The 14303-nt window shown below is 39.8% G+C and overlaps 1 protein-coding gene across 3 annotated transcripts in view; it reads right to left on the reverse strand.

Moving 5' to 3' along the window:
- Positions 1-14303, reverse strand: part of SAMD12 (sterile alpha motif domain containing 12) — a 176400-nt gene that overhangs the window by 66272 nt on the left and 95825 nt on the right. The window contains exon 5 of one of the 3 annotated variants that reach the window (XM_085053447.1): positions 9436-10694. The exons of 1 other annotated variant lie outside the window; for it this stretch is intronic. In XM_085053447.1, the coding sequence (XP_084909573.1) occupies positions 10621-10694 (74 nt within the window). In that variant the 3' untranslated portion in view covers positions 9436-10620. Of the gene's footprint in view, positions 1-9435; positions 10695-12139; positions 12849-14303 lie in introns of those variants that run through there. One more of the 3 variants, XM_085053446.1, reaches the window with a different exon arrangement.

The raw sequence follows: 14303 nt of genomic DNA on the forward strand, positions 1-14303 counted from the left end.
ATTTGTTTAGTTTTGATGGATGCATTTTTGACAAGTCCTCTGTAAGCAAAACTGGCTGGTTTACACAGGGGGCTAAGGATGCTGGAGGACAGGCAAGACTGCTGCACAGTCACATTTATAAATGGGCAACAGCCAAATGCTGCTCAGAATTGCTGAGAAGGGTCAGCACTTTGTATCAGGAACACCAGTTGTATGGTTTTACAAATATCACCACTGAATACAGCAGGAAATAAGTGAAATGGAGCCCCAGAGATGCAGGAGGAGAACACAGAGCCAAAGTTACAGCAGCAGGCCTCTTCAGAAACACCCAACCCTGTGTTCCTGGGAACTGTACGTCTTGGAGCTGACACCACAGGACAACAATTCATCAGATTCAACTGATACACAACAGAGCACAGACTTCTGTTCTTTGGATTAGCTGTGGTAGAGCTGCACTGGGACATCTCAGACCAGGCCACTGTCACTTCTGCACAACCTTTTTTACTGCAGGTAACAGTGTCAGAGTATTACAGAAAAATCTCTATTCCTTTGAGGACCAAAAAAAAATTAAAAGATACATGTTTGTTTTTTTGAGCTGCTCTTGGCTGACAAGTGAGGCCAGCCAAAGTCTGTAAGTGGAAACACTGCCTGGAATAACTACCAGCAATATTCTAAAGATCCAATTCAGTTTTACATAGCAAAACTATTCTAAAGCAAAGGACAGTTAAAAACATGATTGTTTTCTTTTTGTGGCAACATGTTCTCACTGCAAATAGCCATTGTGGCCTCAGAGCCACCTTTCTGATGCAGCAGCAAAGGGATAAGGGTACAATCTCTGCGCTGTGCCAGTACTGCTGCCCTGCAGTGGCCAGGATGGCAGTGGTTCAGTTGCCTTGTGTCACTGGCAGGCCACAGAATCTCACCAAAGCAGGTGACTTGATCAGATCCTAATGAGCTATGATTCGTAAAAACAGAAAAAAGATCTCAAGTCCATCACTGTCTTTACCTTTTTACTCTTTTTGCAGTGGAATGAAACATGTTCAACTGCATGGATGAACCTCTGGAAATACTGAGGAGCCAGGCTAGGTTTGTCTCCATTACCCAACTGCACTCGCTATTTTCTATGTGAGAAATAAACAGATTAATAAGTGTCGTCCATCAAACAATAAATAATTTGTGTGCACCAACAGATTTGATTCACAACAGCCCAATGATGCACACTACCAATGCAGCAAGCTGCCTGCTGTAAAAGCAATGTGTTCTCCAACTATCAGAAAGCAAAGAGTACAGCTGCTGAAGGATGATGTGAAATTAAAGAGGGAATGAAACGTGTGATCTTATTTAATCACACCTGGTGCTTCAATTTTTCAGTAACAGCACCCTGCTAGACTGTGTCAAATCAGTTCTACAAAGAAAAAAATTATGGATGGAAAAATGAATTAACTCTTTCATCCCAGCTGTTAATACATTCTCCCAGTCAGAAACATCCTTAGCAGTGGCTGTTAAGGATCCTTTTTTCCCAGATGAAAGGTGCTTGGTATCTGGCTAAATGGAGCTCAGGGGATGACAGGGCTCCTGTGCCAGCAGGTGAGCATGTGCCCTCCACACTGAGAGAAGCACACATTTTGGGGATGTGAATATATATTATTATACACAAGAAACCTTCCTGGCCAGAATCAACTTGAAGGACTGAAGTGCCACACTGGGACCAGTCATTTCTATTTGTTTCCTTAGGTGGGTGGCACATATGTGCAGAGAGAAAGACAGAGGAAGCAGGACAGCTGGGCACAGCAGAATGCAAAAGGGCAGAAAGCAGCTCTTCTCTTGCCTTGGATGCTCTGCTCAGCATAGATTTCCTGTAAGAAGAAAATTATCACAAGAATTCCCTGGTTTCTGTTTTCTTTTGAGCTTTCCTTTTTTAAGTCTTATTTTACAGTTTGGGTTAGTATCAACATCAAACATAATTTGATTCTGCAGGCATTATGTGGTGTGATTTCTGTGTCATATTGGCTAGTCACTGTTCCACTGTGTGGCCTATGTACTAATAAATCACTTGCAGTAATAGACAGCAAGGTTCTCTATCTAATGTAAAAAAATGGCAACTGTGGTCAAATGTTCCATTCTTCAGGGAAAAGGGAAAAAAATAATCCTTTTACATGATTTCATTCAGCAGGAGAAAGCAAAAAGCCATGGTATAATTAGCTTAACACAAACATCTTTGTATTAAATTCATAGAGAAGAAAATCAAACATGAAAAATAACTATTACACTTCCATTTTGGTCTCCTCATTGAATTAATGTCACCAGTACAACACTGCATAAAGTAAGATATACAAGGCTACTGTCTGGATGAGCTGTGTGTTTGGAGAGGAGTTCATTTTTAGAGGGCAGATATTTCTTTATGCAAGTGTTACATTTAAGAAATTGGCATTTATTTGGACATATTGTCTCACAAAATGTTTTATGGTGTGGATTCAGCCAATTTACTGAAATACTAGGGCATTCACCAAATACCTGAGAACAATTTTAAGAACATTGTAGTCTCTTCATCATTATTTGTATAACTCATACTCAGACATTATCACACCAAGGACTATTTTTTAAATAAATGAAAAGGCATTGTTAGTATCATCCATAAACAGATGATGCTAACATAAGGGATTAATTTAAACCAGGAATATTTTAAATGCTGAATATAATCACAGTTCAAATTAACAAGAAGGAACCTTTGGTTTATATCAGTTTTACTCTGGTTTTACATTTTTCATAATGATTTTGCTTTAGTGGACTGAACTGCAGACAGAACTGAAATGGACTTCAAAAAGTCATCTAGTCTACCCCTTCACTTGAGGCAAAGACAAATATCCACACCAGTGACTCTTACTTATTCCTCACACCTACCACTCTGCTCTACTCCAATTCTCCCAAATATTCCATTATAATATGCTTATGCTATGTTTCTAATACCCAAACTAAACCTCCTTAAGTGCAAACTGAATTAATTACTTTTCCTCTTACCATTGGTTAGGTGGAGATGGTATGGTAAAACACCCTATGACTTAGTATTAGAAACCCTTTAATATACCTCAATGATTGTCTCTCTTTCCATCTTTGTCCTTGCAACCTGAACCCAATTCTTTTAATATTTTGTCACTGGTCTTTTCTAAACCTCTGCTCACTCCTACTGCTCTTTTTCTGGCATTCCCCAGTTTGTCTATATTGTTCCATGGTGAGAAGCCAGCCCTGGACACTATCCCAGCAGAGCGACAGACAGCCAACAGAAAAGAGTGAAGGATGTCCCACAGCTTACACACAAGACTCTGGCTTACATTAAAGTCTGGTTTCTTCCCCCCTTTCCTCTGCCAGCCATATCATAGCGTGACTCATATTCAGCTTGTGATATCCCAACATCACATGCTTTCTCACTGTTTCTTACTCAGATATCCCTTGTCTGCATACACACATTTGTTTTGCCTTCCTGGGGAAAACATTTCACTGAAGGCCTTACTTACATTTGCTGAATTCCCATCTTGCTAATTTTAACCATTTCTGCATTTTATGAAGACCACTTGGGACTCTAAACCTGACCTCCTCTACTAGAGCTTTTAGTCCCTTGCACACTGCACTCTCCAGCCCATTGTTGAAGACACTAATGAAAACGAGAAGCAGCACCGACCTGGGGCGGAATGTAACAACAGCACTGCACTTCAGGCTGCCTCCCCATCTGCCAAGCAAACAATAACTGCTTCTTGAACATAGTACTTCAAGGAGTCCTTCACCTGCCTCACAGTAATCTCACCTAGGTGATTTTTTAACCTGTTTACTTGCAAGAAGGCTACATGGCTTTTCACAACAGCCAAAAGCTGTACTAAAGACATACCTACTACTTCTATCTCCTACACCTCCTATTCTATTCAAAAAGCAAATTAGAAAGGTTTGACACATTTCTTTTTCCTAATAAATTCACACTACCTGTTTTTCTATCAGCTTATTATCCTCTAGGTGTTTACAAATTGATTAATAATTTTCAGGAGCATTTCACCATGTATCAAAGTTAAGCTGACAGGCTTCCTCATTTTCCTGTTTAAATTTGCCCTTCCTCATCCTTCACCAATTCTTAAAGATAAAAGCTAAAGTCTCCTCTGAGGTACACAAGGGTCAGTTTCAAGAGACCCTCATGATTTGACTGTGTCCAGCTTCCCTCCATTATTTCATCTCTGTTCCCCATTCCAGCTTGTGTTCTTTTCCCTCTGTTTTAAGTTAACTTCAACTGTTCCAAGCACCCCATCACAATCAGCCTATTTGGGAAAACAGAATCTAAGAAAGGCTGGTGTTCATCCTCCTCCAAGGATGCACCATCCTCTGAGTGTTTTCCCCTCGTTGTCCATTGAAAAACCTGAATTTTAATACCCATTGTGGTTGTCATTCATTGAACTAGGTGTTAGTGTTACTTTTAAAATTTTTCCTATAGCAAGGCATTATCTTGTTGTCATCAGTTATAGAATTCCAGACTTTCAAGTAATAGCAGAGGACCTTACGATATTTTGTGTTTTCCTTCTTCAATGAAACAGTCTGCTGCCATGTCTGTAGTATCCTGTCTTCCAAAAACCTGTCAGCTCCCTTGAACTTTCTTTTCCCTCTCTTCCTAGACCTCACCTATCAATTCCAAAAGAATTGATTTCAAAAGAAAAAACAAGCTCTTTTAAAGTCCTTTGACATTATTCAGCTGCTTTTACTCATTCCTTTCTTTCTTTCAGATCAGAAACTCTTTTGTGATCATTTTCACTCACATTGTCTTCTGTCTTCAAATTCTCAACCACTTCCTTCTGATTACTCAGAATATAGCATAAAGTAAATTCCTTCACTAATTTCCTTTGCCCTAAGAAACAAAAGTAATCCTCTTCAAGTTTCAGCTCTTATTAGACAGCCTGGACAAGATTCACTTGATCCATTCAGCTTGTCACCCCAGAGAAGAGATCAAGGTCTCCCAGAGTGAGATTAAACTTATACCATAGTACATGCCTAAAGAAAATCACATGAAACATCTCAAATGGTTCATGTTTTTTCTAGGGTGACCCACAATGGGCAGCTCTGGCAATTAGCTCACTCACTGGCACCTATCAATCACAGAACTGTTCTAGATGCAAAGGACCTCTGGAGGTCTCCAGTCCAACTTCCTGCTGAGAGCAGGAGTAGTGTTAGAGAAGGTTGCCCTGGGCTGTGTCCAGTCGAGTTTGGAATATCTACAAGGATGGAGAGCAACACCTTCCCTGTGCCCATTCCACTGGTTCATCACTCTTTCTCCCCTCGCTATATTTAGTTAGAATTTTCTGCATTACAACTTGTGTTTATTGCCTCTTGTTCAGGTCTTGTGCACATCCGGGCAGAATCTGGTTCTGCCTTTTCTGCACTCTCCCAACAGGTTGCTGCAGACATAAGACCCCCCCAGAACTGTGTCTTAGAATGAACAAATCCAGACCACACCCTCCTTTCTTGATTTCTGCTCCTTACAGTTTTGTTATATTTGGGCATGGGTAATGATAGATTATCCTCAGTAGTTTTTTAAATTAATTGGGATTAATGTTAAGTTCTAGTCATAAACTAGATATTAATGTAAAAGTGAAATGCAATGAAAATGCTGAAGAACAGTATTTTCCAAATAAGCTACAAAATTAAAGCAAAAATAAGCTTATCATTATACAATTATGTAACCTTAAGTCTCATTATGCAAGGAAGCATTACCTTGGTTAGCTGCGTGTCAGTTCTGTTTGCCACATTTCTCAAGAGCACAGAACTGGTAGATCTCATCCTCTTACCACACAAATTTTGTTTATAGATTCAAAGAGGAAAACAAGCTTTTTAGCTTTTTTTTTCCCTCCCAAGTGGTTTCTTATTTTTGAATGAACTAATCACTGAATTGAAATAGCTGAACAAACATGAAAAAGATATTATCTCTGCACCTGCAGAAGTAAAAAAAGTTTAGTTCTTCAACAACAGGTGTTTAACCAGTGACTTTCACCAAGTCTGTTGTCTGACTTCCGTTGTGTTTCAGCAGCAGTCACCGCTGTACATGGAAAAATAGCAATTTAGGTAATTACAAAAACCTGTATGATGTAACTTTACTCGGCTGTCTGAATTTCAAATAAATCCAATGCACTTCTCTTTAAAAAAGTAAATATGTAGCAGTTTTAATTTAAAATCACATTAAATATTTCATACCCACTTTGCACTGCACTGCTTGCAACTGTTGGAAATATTGCAGTGTGTTAATACAATTTTTAGTTCTTTGATTTTTTTTGAAGAGGAAGGAAAAACTAACCCATGACAGAGACCTTGCTGTGAAAAAAGACAGAGAAGCACTTGCTGCCTCATCCCCCATAGAATCCAAGTGCATGCTGAGGGATAGAAACAGTAATGGGGTAGTTGTGAATAAAATCATCTTTCAATATTCAGAACTGCATTGAAATAACTTTTGAGCTAACATGTTGCTGGCTTCAAAAAGCTTTTATTTCATGTTTTTGCAGTTGTTACACAGGTTTTAAAATATCAAGCTATTCAAGCTGTAACACATACATCTTGCTTCACTACTGCCAGTATGGTTCAACCTGGCTTCTTTGCATCAAATCTGACATTTTTGGTATCTCAGACACAGCTCTGAACCAAAAAGCCGAATGTGTCAAACAATGTTTTTAAAACTCACAAATTGTTGTGCACTTGTAACAGGTTATTTGTCTCTATCTTTCCTTAATTATAAATGAAAATTCCTCCTAATTTTTGCACAGGCTAAGTTGGTCAGTAAAGGGAACAGTTCAAAATAGATGCTAAAATTCATAACTCTGGGCATGGATGAATTTTATTTTCTGTTTGGCACATCTGTCAAGTACCTAGATCTGATGTGCTGATAAAACAAGACAGCTTACGGCAATAAACACGTCAGATCCATCTGTTCTTCAGGACATCAAGAACAAAAAATTGCTCCCCGTGGTATTCTGTACACTTGAGACCACTCTGGAGAGGGGTCCCTCTGCTGCTGACAACAATTCAGCTCTACCAGCCTAAACCAGTGGGTTTCCAACCTTGCTCTCTGTCTTCCACCTGGGCATGTTGTTTACCTGTCACTTCCTCTCCCCACTACTACAGCCTGAGAATTGGTTGCTGGTTCAGGGATGTAACTATATTGGAAAGGCCTTGGCAAAGTCAAGAAACAAAACCCAGAAAACGAGAGTGAAGCTGAGTCTACCTAGCCCAGGATCCTGGCTGCCACAGTGGCACCCAGCAGCTGCAGGCACCTCACTCTGCATCTCAGACCTGGTTTGTACCCACGGTGTTCTCCACTTTCTCAGAGCTACAGCATCCCTTCTCACACTATTTCCCTGTGACCTGCAGAAACTCACACAGTAAATACATCAATCAGGGCAGCCTGTATATCCCTCAAAACATAAATTCAGTAGTCTAAACAACTGAAGGCAACCCTGAGCATGAAACAGATGCTCCAGTGTGTGCCACCAATTGCTCAGCTCACCCGAGTGTGGCTGCAGCCAATGCTGAGCTACAATGCTGGCAGCTACCAAAGAGCCACCCACTGCATGGCTCCAATATGGACCACACCAGCTGGAGCAGAACAAGCACAGAAACAGCTGAGAGAGCTGAGGTGTTCCAGGCAGAAATCATCTTCCAGCAGTGTTCTAACAAAAGCTGTATTTCAGCCACCTGCAGCCACATTCAAGGGGTTTGGCAGCCATTCAGAGGATGTGCTACTTTCTCTCAGGAAGGTAGAATTAAAGTTATTTTTACAGGATATATACAACCCTCTGATTGATACTGAGCTGACTGTAATTATCTTTAACTCAAGAAGCACCCATTCATTTCTTGATTTTGACTGGCAGGAGAAAAGAGGGAAGGAGGTCTCCAGCTTGAATGAACACAGGAGCCCCAGATATCATCAAAAAAAGTTTAGCAGCTTTCTGGAGAGAGCAGCCCTCAGTTTCGGCCATATGAAGGTAAGAAATAAGTATGCAAAAGCTCCTTTGTACCATATACGGGTCAAATATCCATATTACACAACCCACCTGAAAAGAAAATATCCAAGAAGTCAGAACTCACTAGAAAAGATCCACTAGAAAAGATCTGCCCCTCCAGATTATTCCCAATTTTGAGACGTTTTTAAACCTTGTTTCAACTTCTCCCTAAGTACTTAAAGCTAGCATTGAACGGCTGGTGTTCAATCCAGGCTGTAACAGTTCTGAAAATCCCTTGCTCTGGCTGGAAACATGCTAATTCTCACAAAACAGGATGGCCAAACAACCTGTCCTTCAATACGTTGGACTCCATGTGCAGTACACACAAGAGAAGGGCATAAATGTTATGAGATGGGATGGAAAAGACCCATGGATTTGTGGGGATGCCCCTTCCAGAAACCTCAGCCTCCTCCACGCATTGCCAGGTGGAGCTGGTCTGGAGATCACAGATGTGTATTTGTGGACATGGCACTCAGATGGGCAGGTGAATTTGTATAAATCAGCTTTGTCCTTCAGCTTATCATGCAGTGTGTACATAAACAGCCAGCAAGATGGGTCCCAGAATGGATAGGGGCTCTGGTGAAGCCCTGCAAACAAACCAGCATACCACAGAAGTCTTGCAATGCATGAGAGCGGACAAAGCTGGATCAGACCCATACTGACTCATTCTGCTAAGTAGCAGAAACATAGGATTAAGTACATCACCCACTGTAGTTAAAGAAAGTCATGCACATTATCAGTTACTTAAAAAAGGTTGGCAAAAATTGTGAAGGAAAAAACTAAGCAATCAGAGCTGAAGGTTTGATTACTGAAACCCAGAAATATCCTTTTAGAAAGCTGGCCTTATTTGCTGCAAATCAGTTTCAGCAGGCAATTTGAAGCTATCACACCAGCATGCTGTTATATGTAAGTTAATAAGCATTTACTACTGATGGTTTCTGCAGTGGCTGTTTAATTTTTAATCATACCCTTAATTTACTGTTTACGGTTTTATCCAATTAGAGTATGTGCATGTGTGTGCATCTGTGACAGGGAGAACATGGAAACCTGTGTTTAATCAGAAGCACAATGCCTGCCTCTCTAAATGAGGAGATACATGGGGCTCCTGCTTGAAATTTTTTCACATAGCCCTCTTATTTTCTAGAGTATCATCTCAGGCTGTTATGTTACACCATTTTGCTGCTAGAAATGGGCACCACTGACCTCTCTGTGCAGTGCTGTACCTGGAGTTTGGAATTGAATGTCATTAAAATAGGCAGTGCTAAGAAATAGGCAGTTTTACTGGCACTTTCCCGAACAGAAATCCCAGCATTGGTTTTTATCTGTAGATCAGGCATTTAGGTAACACCCTGGGTCACCCTCATCCTCCTCATCCACATTTCAACTTTACATTAGATTCCTACAGTCATAAAAAATAGATGCACTGAAGGGATGGCAAATGGATCATTTATTTTTAAGCACTGAAAATTTTTCCTGGTGATCAACAGTAAAGTTTTCAATTATAGAGGGAGAGTAAATAAACCAAAGGCTAGAGCTCCAAAGAAAACTGGGTGATGATGGAAGGATAGAGATTACAATATCTCAGAGCCCAGAGATGAGCTAATCACAAATAAAACTATATTACATTCCTATTACTACCTGACATGCTGTTTGGTGTAATGCCAGTGATTAAATAAAATATCAAAAAAGGAGAGCCAGAAATGCACTCAACAGAGGCGTAATGTGGCTGATATGGATCCTGGCAGAGCTCTCAGGAGGTGATCTGACACCCAGCACAACTCCCTCTGCCTGCGCCTTCCACATTCGCACCGCCTCCGGTCACAGGCTCAGCTGCACAGCAAATTAGGACAGGCAGCAACAGGACTGCATGATCCTCAGACAGAGACTGCTCTCACTCCCAGCAGGCACAGGCTGAAAGGAAAAGGCAGGACCCTTTGTTTCTCCCATGCAGCATCTACTTCAAGGAGAGATGATGGCAGCTACCTTAAGAGCTCCACAGCAAAGGTTCAAATGGAGGTACCTGACCAGGGCTCACAGCCTTCTCCTGCTGTGTTCAGGGCTTGACACCTGGATACTCACATCCCACTACAGCTGTATTCCCTGCATCCCTGAGAGCTATGCTGAAAAACCCAGATTGCCATCTGCTTTATTTTGCTCTCAGGAATTAAAAACAGGAAGATGAAATTCTATCCCTCTGCAAATATAATACCTTCAATTTTACTTCTTTTTCTCTGCAGCACAAGGAAGGTAAAGATAGGAAATCGATACTTTCATAGAAAAAATAAACATCTAAAGTTCCCATAAGAGGAAGAAACTACAGGGCTATGGCTATAAATGTCTTAACAGTGGCAGAACAGGTTGGATTAATGTGCTGAGGTAAAAGACTAACAAACAGAGAGGAATAAACTGCTTTCAGAACAAATGCTACACATTACAGCACGCTTTTTCAGAAGCCATTGCACTCTGCAGCCAAAGCACAGGGCAGTTGCACATGGCCTTCACACAGGAACTGTTCCTAAAAACACCCTCACCGGGAACATCAGTAAGGAGTCCACGCAGCCCTGCGCTCCAGGAACTGGATTCATGTGTTTAAAACAAAACCTGTTGACATCAGCCAGGCAGCTCAAAAAGGCAGCTTCAGCTCTTGTTTTCTTCTTTGCCCCTGGGAGCAGGAACTTGCAGCACGGAAGGAGGAGACTGTAATAAAAAGGAGACAGGAAGGTCTCCAGTAGGCTCCGAGTCCTAAAGATAGCAATGAAACTAGCATGAAGGGAAGGAGGAAATCACCCTCCCACATAAGAGGAAACCCCAAAATAAAACCTTTTGGCAGATGGTAAAGGCTTTAGTATTCAATAAAAAGAATGAGCTGTGTGAGAATGCAAAAGAGCTTTAAGGGAGATGCAGAAAGCCCAAACAAAAGACATATGAAGAAGCTTGGTTTTTTAAAGTCACTCTTCTGTACTATTGTTCAATTTTTATAGGTTTTACTGGCTTTTCTATTTAACTGAAACTATGCACCAATTAGTTATATGAAACAGAAGAAGTTTTCAAGAATTTTTCTGAATTATAAGGTAAAAGCTCAGTTCCTAGTGGGCATTCCATCTGGGGCTCTCAGCCTGGTCGTGGCCCTCCTGTCTAAGACTGGATCCAGCTCCACACAGGCAACAAATCCACAATCATAAAAAAAAAATGAAATTATTTAGTATTTGTATCAGGCTCAACCACATCCAGATGAAAGAACTCAGAGAACTAAGATCTGTCTAACTACAGTTATTAAAGCACTCACGTCTGAGAAAAATTGCAGAAGTAAAGGTAAATTATAGGCAATATATAAAATGTATCCTTGTCTTCAGACTAAAGGATCATTTAAATTACAGCTAAGAAAACAAACCCAAAACCCCTTAACCTAGAATGTGTGACTCCTTAAATGTTCACCTACGAACACCTACATGTTGCTTTAATTCTACCAGTGAGTAGTAATTAGGCTCAGTTTAAAAAAAAGTTAATAAAAAGTAGCAGAATATGAACGATGTTATCAAACTTAGAAAAAAAAGTGCAATTTAAAGGCAGAGCATAACCAGATTTTGCTAACAGCTACAGATAAAAAAAACCAAAATCACTATGCTAAGGCACTGGAAGGTTTCTGTCCAATTAGCAGTGGGTAACATCACTTGTTATACGCTTGATGCTGAAAAGCAAAAAGTAGGAAAAGCCACTGCCTACTTTGCCTCTATTAAATTTAGGTGTCCCGAATTAGATGGTGAGTCCTCCATCTGACAGAGGCAGGAAGTTCCAGAGGGCAATATATTGCACCTATCATGGGCACCAGTTTTAGACGGGCACAGATTATGTCTGGGGGTGGCTTTTGTTTGTCATTAATTATTTATGGATGTGAACAATGAATTCAACTGGACACCAAAGTTTTAGCTGGATAATGTAAGATGTGACAAAGGCTCTTCAAACTGCTTACGGTAAAAGACAGTATAATTGTTTTTATCTCTTATTATGCCATTTTAGTATACAGCATGACTAAAAAGAGTAAGATAAAAGAGAAGCTTTTGGGTTTCATTTCCAACAGTGATTATGAAATTAAGATTGCAAATAACACAGGCAGTGCACATAATCAAAAGAGATTTTGAGACCAAGTGAAAAATAGGTTTTATATAGTTAAGAAAAAAGCTCTAAATAAAATAAAATATCAAAATTGTATTTTTGATACAATAAAATTGGCAAGAGATTGTATTTTTCAATTTCAGAAAGACCTATGCTGGTTTAGAGAACAGAATCCTTCTGTTTCTGTATTTGTGGTTTTAAGTTATAAAAAGGTTTATGGATTTGATCCAAAGGTTAACAAAGTCATTGGTTCCCTTCATCGATTTGAATGGGCTTTATAGCCTCATGCTGTAGAGGAAAAATGGGGTTGATCCTGTTCTCATTTTTACTAGTTTCAATTTTTCTGCAACCAATGGAGCATTACTCCTTCATTTGCCTTCACAGAACCAAGAGCAAAGTTGAGGTCTCCAATTTTCAAAGGGAGATAATTAGGACAAAACCAATTCATAGCTGGTGGTAGACATGAATTTACATTCTTAGTAGAGTAGCTACTCTTGCTAATTTTCACTGTGGTAGAACTGATACAGAACGTGTGCACAAAGAGTAAGGATCAGTTTTAAGTTAGCTAAAGACTCTCCCAAAACTCTAGTCAAATTAATGATAAGCAGCAGAAACTTAAGTAAGAAACTATCTTTAGGTGCTCCTAATTTCTAGAGACATTCCTCATAAAAGGATTTATTTCTTCTGGTCCCAGCATCTCTTTGCATTCCTCACTTAAATAGCCTGCGTTCTGATCATCTGCATCAAAAGAAAACGGTGAAGAAATCAGTAAAACATATATTCTCACACCAGAATTATCCTGTGATCAGTTAAGCCATGTACAAGTAAAGTAAAATTCCCACAGTCACATTTCCATTACCAGAGAGAACCAAAAAGATGTCAAGAACAGCAGTAACAGTAGAATAAAGGAAAACATGAGTTGCTGACAAAGCAACAGTCACACATTTTAGCGCTTACCACAGTAGCTGATACTTAAGAAGGGAGAAAGAAAACTTATCATCAAACAAATCTAGCAAGCAAATATCAGTCAAAAAATAATAATTCACTGGGAAAAGCACAATTTGCATTATGCTATCTGAGATAAACCTCCATACCTAAAGGAAACATTTCTGGAATAAGACAAAAAAGTTCATAGGAATCTCAATGCATGAAGATACATCCCAGCAAAAAGTCATTCATTACCTTGATGGACTGTAAGGGCTGGCTGCCTTTCTATGACCCTAAAAAAGGTATGTTCCAGGTTTAAGGTCAACTATACAAAGGTCAACTATATCCATGGTTAGCGTCACAGTCAGCTGCTGGAACAGAATGGATGGTAGCCACACAGCTGGGCATTAAAGCACCTCTGGAATCTAGAGAAAGATCTCTTCAAAACCTACTCAGGTGACAGCTGATTTACCAGTGGAGCTTTAGAGGTAGGACTATACTTCCCTTCCTCTTTTTTATCTCTTGCATCTGAAATACAGTTTGTTTGCTTCAAAGTCTTTCAAGTTTAGACTGAGAATTATAACTGTTGTGATACTGGGAGTGATCAGTGTAGGGAATTTTCAAAGGTTTATCTGCATCCTTAATTGCCTGACACTTTTAAAAGCTGGTCCACTGCCTAAGATGATGCTGATTGCTCCTTCCATCATATATCATTCTTTAAATACTCTTTAAATACAGCTGTACCATCTCGGCACCCTCTGACAGAAAATCACAAGGAACTGCTGAAAACTGTTTCACATAGATACACTCTCTAGAACAAGGTGAAGATATTCTTCAGCAGACAACTGTAGTCTAATCAGCCCTCTAAACATTTAGAGTACAGGGAAATAAATAAAACAAAACTAGAGCAGGATACATTAATCTCTTGGCCCAACTTTAACAACAATCCTCAGGTCCTCAGGAGTTCTTGAATGAAAGACAAAAGAAACAGGGCAAGAAAGAAGGCTTTCCTCTTTATTCCTAAAGAAGACTGGAATGACCTAACACTTTAAAGAATGAAAGAAACGTGATTACCATTCCCTCTCCATCTCTACCTCTGACATATGACAAAGTGCAAAGAAAACAAATGCCATAGGACTTTGGAGTACTTAGAGGACTTCGGAAAGTAAACTTTAAGAATAGTAGTTTTGCATCACTGAAGAAGGCCAAATCAGTGAGTAAGGATCTCCTCTTTTTGCTGTGCCAGACCATTTTTCTTTCAGATCT

Source organism: Lichenostomus cassidix, chromosome 2 (genome assembly GCF_008360975.1).
Source record: "Lichenostomus cassidix isolate B80296 chromosome 2, HeHo_3.0, whole genome shotgun sequence".
NCBI lineage: Eukaryota > Metazoa > Chordata > Aves > Passeriformes > Meliphagidae > Lichenostomus > Lichenostomus cassidix.